General features: G+C 31.3%; 1 protein-coding gene across 1 annotated transcript; it reads right to left on the bottom strand.

Moving 5' to 3' along the window:
- Nucleotides 1-260: 260 nt before the first annotated feature.
- Nucleotides 261-1972, bottom strand: LOC114295884 (putative membrane-associated kinase regulator 2). Its single transcript, XM_028240179.2, has 2 exons — nt 807-1972; nt 261-712 (listed from the first exon to the last, which is right to left on the bottom strand). Exons 1-2 carry the CDS (start codon nt 1687-1689, stop codon nt 606-608), a joined length of 990 nt encoding a protein of 329 aa, XP_028095980.2. The 5' UTR covers nt 1690-1972; the 3' UTR covers nt 261-605.
- Nucleotides 1973-10060: the final 8088 nt, after the last annotated feature.

The following is a 10060-nucleotide window of genomic DNA, read 5'->3' as shown; positions in this document are numbered from 1 at the left end:
TTATAGAATATTTTGAGATAATGATTAAAAATTAATTTTTTTACTTTTTAAAACATTTTATAAAAAAAAAATAAATTAAAAAATAAAAAATAATTATTAACTCACTTCTCAAAATTAACATTCTCAAAATTACCGTATGTTAGAAGAAAATCATCATCATATATTTGATTTGAACAAGTTACATATCCTTACTGGCAAGGGTTTCAAACCCAACATGATTACCAAACAAACAAACACACACACACACACACACACAGTTCTTTTATCATTTCTTTCAGTTTCCCATTTCGATATTTTGATAATGATCAGTCGCTTTACAGACAATTACTAGTGAAACCTCCTGTTCCTCTTTTCTCTCTCCAACATGAAGATCCACAAAAACAAACCAAAATACAAAAGTGACTTTATATATACGTATAAACGTTATATATTATATATAATACTAATTAATTTCACATAAAACAGAGCAAACACTTCATGTTGATGTTGTTCATCTAATCATCATCATTACTACACAAAAATCTAATTCCTAATCTTCCTGATCAACATTTTCCCGCTTTTTTTCCTTCTCTTTCATCAAAATCTGATCAAACACAGGATTCAAATCAAATGCTAATTCTTGTCTTCACTTCCTCTGTGGAATTTCTAGATGGATTGATAACTGAGATCTCGTGGCAAGGTTTGCTAACGGTTCGTGGCACAGCAGAGAAATCTGCAAACCAAAATTCAAGAGAAACAGATTAAGATTTGAATTAATTAATAATTGAGAATTTAATGTGTAAATTGAATATGACAGTCCTATTTACCTCTGGATCTGGACGAGTTATATGATCTCTTGCAGTGAAGAATGGCGCTCTGGATCCCATCGTGTTGTTCGAGAAGCGAATCGTCTCTTCTGGAAGCTACCGGCGGTATGATTCCGACGGCCGACGAAGCCGATCGGCTCTTTCCGAGATGCTTGCACACCTCTCGAAGAGGCGCTTGTCGACTCCCGTGTTTCTCCTCTGCTTGTTTTCTCGGCGATCGGACTGGTGCTGCAGCCGGAGAAGACAATGGAGTCGAGGAAGTAGAAAAATCATCTGTGAACTTTTGTTTTTCAGTGTACCTCTTCGAAGCCCTGACGTAGATAGGTTTGATCAGCTTCAGATACTTCTGGACGACATCCTTGGCGAAACGCTTCGACGAACCGTTCTCTGAGCTCTGCTTCCGTGAATTGCTTCTCGAACTGTTCACTCTCGCAAGCAGTGAGAAAATCGGAACCTCCTCAACCTTACATTTCTCAGCGAAACGCTTGCTCTGCTGGTGAGTCGCCGGCGACGCATCGGCGGGCTCGATTTTCTCCAATTTCGGCTTCTTAAACAGCATAAACACACGAAACTTCGGCGGAGATCTCAGGAACGAAATCGGAGACAGAGGCTTGGTTCCTTTAAAAAACACATCGTTAGGAGATTCAACGAAATCGGACTCGATCACGCCATCCTTTTTAGCCAAATCGTTGTACGAATCTTCGTCAGTGTCAGAACCGTCGTCCTTGTCTTCCTTCTCGTCAGAACCTGGCACAGCAAATTCCAAATCGAAGAAAGTCTCTTCTTCCTCATCGGATTCAATCGGCTGATGGCCTGCATCGGTGTCGGAGGCTCCTCCGCCGGCGGCATTTCGCCAGAATTTGAGCAAACTGAAAGCTTCCATGGTTGGGAGAGCCAGAGTAGCAGTAGTAGTAGCAGTAGTAGAAGATGAGACTTGAGAGAGAAATGAAGAGTGTGATTTGTTAGGGTTTGGGTGCTGAGGGGAGCTATAAATAAAGGGGGGCTTCACTTCGTTTTATGGTGATGGCAGTACTTACTGAAAAATTACAGAGACACAGAGAGAGAGAGAGAGTGTGTGTAAGGGGTTGTAAGCTTTTAATTTAATTTTATTTACTGGGGAAATACCAGTAATGGGACTGTTTGGTCAATTTATATATGAGTGAGGCGTTTGGTGCAGGTGGCTAAAGAGAAGAGGTCATGTGCATAGACCGGTCTTTCTCGCGTCACAGTTCACAGACACGCAGAGAGAGAGAGAGAGAGAGAGAGAGAGTATAGAGTCTAGAGAGAGACCGGAGAGAGAGCGGTTACTTAAGCCTATTTTGGTAATTGAAGAAAATATTAATTTATTTAAATCACATAATTTATCTATTTTTTTTTATATATTTTTCAAAAAAATTAATAAGTGCAAAAAGACACCTTTTAAAATAGGCCTTAGGCTTTGTTTGTCATGTATTAAAAAATTCAAAAAGTCAAAAGTTACTATCCTATTTAAGTCACATCACCTCTTTACCACATCACTTCAAAGTCAACCCAAACCCAACCCATATTTCATAAAAAGTCAAAAATACACTTATTTAGAATATCCCAAACCGAGCCTTAGAATCCGTTTGAAAATTTGAGTTTACAATTAAAAAAATTAAAAAATTATTTTAACTTGTTACATTTAGGGTGGGTTTGTTTTGAAAGATTACGGGATGAAATTGAACTATTAGTTTTATCGGACTAATAATCCATTGTTTGTTTTATTTTTTTTGCTCCGGACTAATAGTCCGGTATATAGGACTATCCTATCCCATGGAGGAGGTGGGATAGAAACCATGAGATTTGTATCCCACATGATTATTTTGTGAAATGTCCATTTTACCCTCCATGCTATTACTTAACAAACAATTAGAAAATAATAAAATAGTCTTTTGAACATTTATAAATTATTTTTTTTGCGTTGTTAATTTAAAATTATATATTAAATAAAAAATTTAAATTATAAATTAAATGTAATTAAAAATAATAAATTATAAATTATGGCCTTATAAATTAAATTTTTTTAGTGTTGTTAAAAAATTAAATTCACATGTTAAATTAAATTATTTTTTTAGTGTTGTTAATTTAAAATTATATATTAAATAAAAAATATAAATTATAAATTAAATTTATTTAAAAATAATAAATTATAAATTATGGCCTTATAAATTAAATTTTTTTGTGTTGTTGAAAATTTAATTTATATATTAAATAAAATTATTTTTTATTGTCGTTAATTTAAAATTATATATTAAACAAAAAATATAAATTATAAATTTAATTTAATTTAATTGAAAATAATAAATTAAAATAATTAAAATATTGTGCAAAAAATAAAATAAAATAAATTTTTATTTAATCTAGCTAAAAATAATTAAAATATTAAAGCCATGTTTAATATTACTATTACTTAGTAAATAATTGAAAATGATAAAATAGTCATTTGAGCACTTATCCTTCTCCATAATATCTCAAACAAACATTGGATAACTAAAAATAGTCAAATCCAGACATCAAATCCCATAACTAAACAAACATAGGATACAAATTTAGTCCAACCAACTAGTTCTGGGACAATGTATCCCAGGACTAATAGTCCGATGGATTACAATCCCCTTTATCCAGTCTATCCAAACAAACGCATACCATTTAATTCGCATCAGTATGCATTGATTTATTCGTTAACTGTAGATTAAATTTTAAAATTTATAATCTATTTTTGAAATTGTTCTATTTCGTTATAGTTAACACATATTTTTTAATTTCTAATAAAATATCAAAATAAAAATAAATATGAAAGATATTTAAGTTGTGAAATTCATTGAATAGTAGTTATATATATAAAAAATATTATGTAAAATTAGTTTGTATGATATATATAAAAATTATTATGCAAATTAAGTGTTATATATTTTGTAAATACTTGATAATTATTTTAAAATATTTTTCAATCAAAAAACTGCAATTTGGTTATTTGTTAATTTGCTATTTAAGATTTGTTTTATAATTTTACTTTTAAACCGTCCGAACCACATTACGCACACCCCTAATTACGTTACTTTCTTTATTTTTTGTAAAATATTATTTAAAAATTAATTCTCAAACGGGATCTTAGGCCTTGTTTGGAAAGAGGTTCAAAGTTAGAAAAAATTGACTTTTAATTTTTTTTAAATCATATCACATCTCTACTTTTATATATATATTTTTTAAAAAAAGTCAAAAAAATAATTTTTAACTTACTTTCTGAAACAACCTTGATAATCTTGGAGTAATGCACATGATTTATTATTCCATAATGCTATGGACTCATAATTATTTACCCACATTTTTTGAGCAAAATATTTATGTGATAAAAATTGAATTAATATATTGTGAAATATTATTTCAATTTCCAAATAAAAGTTTGAAATGGTAATATTTCTGTTTATTATTTGATATTTGTTGGGTTATTTTTTAAAAATTAACAAAAAAAATCTACATTTTAATATACCAAGTTAAAAAGTGATATGGAATTGACTGAAAGAGTCCCAAATAATTTTTCGGATTCCATACTCCATCTATACTGTAATTTCAGACTTTTACCTTGCACAGACTAGAGACTGGTCACATAGGTGGTAAAATTTTACCCATATATATTAGAGGGAAAATGATTGGTGGCCCTAAAAAAGTTGCCCCTAATACCCCTAATTTCCATTTTTAGAAACTGTTTTTTTTTTACTTTCTTTTTCCTTTTTTTTTTTTTTTTTTTTTACCTTAAATGGAAATACGGGGCATTCGAGCCCCTGTTTTCGGGCCCTGAAGCACGGCCGATATTAGAGTTTGTGGTTGTTACTGCGTATACTGCGCAGCAGCAATTGTTGCGTGTATATTGAGGTTGTTTGAGGATTTAATTCGAATTGTTTATATTTTTAAAAATATTAAATTAAATATATTTATAAAAGATTATGTCAATCGAATATCATTATTTTTTTTATCAAATTACATTTATATTGAGTTTATATTTCAAATTACATTTTTTTTTAAAAAAAAATACAAATATGATTTGATGAAAGAGATAACAAAATCCAATTAATATGATTTTTTACAAAAATATTTTACTTAATACCTTCTAAAATATAAATAGTTCAGATTATCGAATTAGACCCTAAAATAAGCCCAATAAAACACAGCAATTACTGTTGCGCACCATACACTATAACACCCCCAAACGGTATATATTGACTGGTAAAATTAAATTTTACCTTCCTTTTTTTTTTTTTTTTTACTTTATTCTATCATTGATATTTGTTATTATAATATTACTTTTTTAAATAAAAATTAATGATGAATATCCGCATAAGTAATAAATAAGTAATATATAACCTTTTTCAAAATTTGATAATTTATTTGGCATTAGTATCTGTACGGGGAGCAAATATTCCGGTAAGCCCATACTCCTTTCTTCCAAGCTCCGTTTCTGTCCGATCACCTGCGAGCAAATAACGATGAGCTACCCGGCGGTGTGTGGCCGGAAAAACCCTCCGACGGTCAAGTTAGAACACACACAGGGGATAGATAGAGAGAAGGGAGAGTGTTTAGTGTTTAGTGTATGTCTCACCAAATGTTCATCTGTCCGCGTATGGGGGGCGCAGACGTGTTTATATACCTTCTGCGCCCCAAATCTACTCACAGTGTCCTCTCAACACGTGGCACTACTATCCCATCTGTCAGCATAAACCTTGCTGAGCACCACCTAACCTAACTGCCTGCCCATTCTCCTAGGAGCTCGGCAGCCGGGCAGTACCATCTCGGCCATCGTCTGCCATGCTGCGCTTCAAGCCCAAGTACTCCAACAGCTAAGCTCAGATGAGGACCGGACTCGGCGGCATCTCGGCAAAGCCGAGCTCGGGACAACTCACGCTTGTCTGCGGTCGACCTTCCTGCCGAGCAAAAAGGTACCTCGGTCCAACCTTGCCTTCCCTAGCGCTGGACCTTTCACCTGACCGGCTTCGTAACCGCGGATCCTTGCAGCTCGGTCAATCCACGCGCTGCCTTAACCGAGCAGCTTCCTTCAAGGCTGGGCCACACAACTTGGCCCAACACCTGTTCGGCCCAAATCTGTCTGGCACAACTCTGTCCGGCCCAAATCTGTCCGGCACAACTCTGTCCGGCCCAAATCTGTCCGGCCCAATTCCACGGCCCAATCCAGATCATAAATCTCCCTCTCAGTATCATTTTTAATTTTGGTCATCTATTTGGGACTAGTAAAATTTTAGTCATCTATGTAGTGATCTTTTGTGCTACATTATTTTCTTTAAAATTTAATAAACAGTCCCAAAAATAGAGTATTTTTAAAAGGGAAAAAAATCAAAAATAGGTTTTAGAAAAAGTTTGTTAAATATTTTTTTTGGGTCTCAATGTTCATTTTCTCTATTTTCTAAAACAGGAAACCAAAAATAAAAACATTATTCAATGCCCCTCAATTCTACAATTCCTATATTAAAAATAAAAAAAAAAACTCATTCATCACCTATTTCTAATAAATCAATAAATTAATTTAAACTTTTGAAATCATAAATAAAAAAACTCTTAATATTTTATTTTAACAAACACATAAATACATAAATTTTTACGATTGGTACAGTGAGATTTTTCTCACAACTTTGGACCATAAAAGTTGTTTACGTAAATATGAATTTATTAAAGAATTTTTTTGTGCGACTATCACCACAAATAGTGAATTGAAGATGAATCCAATATTACAATTAATTTAAAATAATAAAAAAAAAATCGTTCATAATGGTAGAACTAATCATTAAAATGAAAATTAACATCAAATTACAATTACATTAAACTTGGAGCCTAATATAAACAAATCACATTAAGTTTTCAAAAGGATTTATAACAATACATACACAATCACTCAACATATCAAACTCTTAACATAAAATATAGAATAATGTTATATGCATTAATTAGTATACTGTGGGGGCCGAATAATTGCAATTAGGAAGAGGCTGACTTTGATCGATATCCGGCTAAAGTAATTCGGCCCTGACCAAAGATATGAGGCCGAATAAACAAGTCGGTCGTATAAGGAGCCAAACAGGAGCCAATACTCAAAAAGAAGGCCGAATAGATAACTACATAAGAGATCAAGAGTGGGCCCGACCCTCATGCCTAGCGGTAATATAAAAAGGGAGGAATGTCAACTAAAGCAGGTATGTGAGAATGGATAACAAAACTTGAAATAGAAGTAAACTAGAGAGAATACTGGCTTGTCTGTCGGAGTGTTAATTCCGACACTTCCGACCGGAATGTTCATCCATTTTACAGGTAATGATCAAAGAATTAGAGACGTCTGACTGAATTCAGGAGTATTTCCAAACTACTTCTCCACATATACTAACTAGTGTACTAATTAATAATGTGACATGATTTAAGATATTTTTAGTATTTGTAATTTATATAATGAGAGGTCAATAATAATCTCATAACTAGTATTGATACATTAATTAGTACATTAATTAATATATGTAACACTACCGTAAAATATATATATATATATATATTTTGATTTTTTTTGGTGGACAATATGGAGTGAACCCAATGAAGAAATGAACTTTCTGTTTTTTTTAGCGTTGGACGAGTTCAAACTAGTTTTTCAATGATGTCGATTGTATTAAACTTTTTTTTGAAAAAAAAAATATGATAAATATATAAATAAAATTATATTTAAGTAGGTTTGATTAACACTACTCGATAAATGTGACGTCGCTCGTGAATGGGTCAAATTTCTCTAGTCGCGACTCCACTTTAGTGATCGAAAATGTTACCGGTTTTAAATTTTGTATCAAATAAATAATTAAATATTTTATGTGGATATTTATATGAGACATTTAATTATTTATTTGGTAAAAAAATTAGTTTTCGTTTGGAATGTAGGTTGGCTTTTTTAGTTATTTTAGAGTTAAAAAGTCTCGTTCGTAATGAGTTTTTTGACTTTTGTGAGAGAAAAATGAATTGATTATGATTTGGATGTGACATTTTGTCTTATTAATTTTTTAGCTTATTTTATTTTTTTTGTTACTATTTTAACCCAGGCTTTTATGCCAAATAGTATTCCTAGCATTACCCTTAGGGTTCGTTTGGGATGTGAGTTAACTTTCTAACTTTTTTATTATTTTAGTCTGGGATTAAAAATTCTCGTTTGGAATACATTTTTTTATCTTTTGTGAAAAAAAAATAAAATGATAATGGTTTAAATATGACATTTTATTTTATTATTTTTTTAGCCAATTTTATTTTTTTTGTGACTAAAATAACTAAAAAAAAAATCGGCCTTTTTGCCATGCCAAACAAATGCTTAAATAATTTAATGTGTTTATTTTTGGAAGTGGTTATTTCCAATTCACTTTGGGCGTGTTTGGCAAGTTGGGTTTGGACTATTTTTAAGTAAAAATTCATAACAAGATAAAATAGTTAATAAAATAAAATGTCACATCAAACATATAATTATTTTATTTTTTCTCTCACAAGTATCACATCCAACTACAAAAAAATATAATCAACTTCGCAAAAAAAAAAAAAATAACCTACTAAAATAGTCAAAACTAAAATAGCCAACTTCCCAAACATCCACTTTGTTTCAAATATATTTTGTAATCATTATTATATATAGTTATATTAACACTTTTTCATGTAAAATACATTTTTTGAAAAAATTAAAATTCTAAGATTATTAATGTAACTTTCTATAATTGAGGAATATGAGAGTGCATAATGGATGATAACTTGTAAAGAAATATGAACACGTGATGTATATATCTTTTAAATATAATCGAATTTATATAGTAGGACAAATTACATTAACTTCTCTTAAAATTTTAAAAAAATACAATAAATCTCACAATTTAGATAGACATTTTATTTAGTAAATGGATCAAAACTAATGTAAATGTTACAAAAAAACAAAAGTAAACAATGTGTAATATATATTTTCGTATAAAAAAATGATAATATCACTTTTCAATCATATAACTTGATGAAAAGAAAATTAAATATTATACAAATTTAAATCACAAAAAAGCTCAGTATAATGTCAAAATTAAAAGGCTCAGAGAAATGTAATTTATATTACACTTTTTTAAAAAGCAATTCAAGTTTACAATTTGTCTAGTGAGAGAGAAAGGGAGGCTTTTGGAACAGTCTTTAACCTTATGGGGGTTATTGCCAAGAAACTTCCAAAAAGAGGAAAAAAGAGCAAAAAAAGAAAAGACCTAAAAAGAGAGGGTAAGACCAAACTGAAGAGACGTTAAGGGCATTTCTTTAGGATTTTACCCATTCCCTTTGGCTTTGGCTTTGGCTTTGCACAGTTCCTTTTCTAAAAATCTAAAAATGTAGCATTGGGTTCTTTGCTAAAGAAGAACCATTGGTCCTAATAGATCACGCTTGGGTTCTCTTTACGGACCTATAACCCCTTAAAAGGGCATTGTCACTCTTAGCTTTTAAAGCTTTGACTTACTTCTATACTCTCTCAATCCTTCTCATGGTTGAAAAGAAAAAAAAAAAAAAAAAAAGTATTGGAAATTAAGGCCAAGTTTGGCTACAAAGAAAAAAGTACACTTATTTCATCTTTTTATCTTTTTTGGGTCACATCAATCAACATCTCCTCTCTACTTTTTCTACACATAATACAAAAAAAAGTCAAAAAGTGCACTTATTTAGTCTTTCCAAACTAGGCCTAAAGGTACTCTAGGGTTTAAAAAAAGAGTCCAGATCCCCTCCTTGAGTTCCCTCTTTCATTCTCTCCTTGCAGGGGCCTTCAGGTCCACTTTGAGGCCCAGTTTTAATAATCCGAACTGTTCATATTTTTAGATTTATTCAGTATATTATACCTGTAAAAAATCAAGTTGATCGGATATCAGAAAGTATGCGTTCAGGAAATTGGGACTACAAACTATTTTTTAATAACAGTTTTCCGAATACATACTTTATGATATTCGATCAACTTGATTTTTTACAGGTATAATATACTGAATAAATCTAAAAATATGAACAGTTCAGATTATCAAAATTATGCCTCAAAGTGAGCCCGAAGACCCTGCAAGGAGGGAATGAAGGACCGAAATGAAGGGGAGGATCCCAATTCTTAAAAAAATGCAAGCAAAGGTAAGCTAGCCTGCAAAGGCTCATTGGACTTCTGGTTCTTTTTTGAACATTCAGATGAGGTCAATCTAACTTAACTTTGATTG

The sequence above is a fragment of the Camellia sinensis genome, chromosome 8, assembly GCF_055761805.1.
Source record: "Camellia sinensis isolate YWXY chromosome 8, ASM5576180v1, whole genome shotgun sequence".
NCBI classification, from domain to species: Eukaryota; Viridiplantae; Streptophyta; class Magnoliopsida; order Ericales; family Theaceae; genus Camellia; species Camellia sinensis.
The sequence above is the reverse complement of the archived record's forward strand: the minus strand, read 5'-3'. Positions and strand labels throughout refer to the sequence as shown.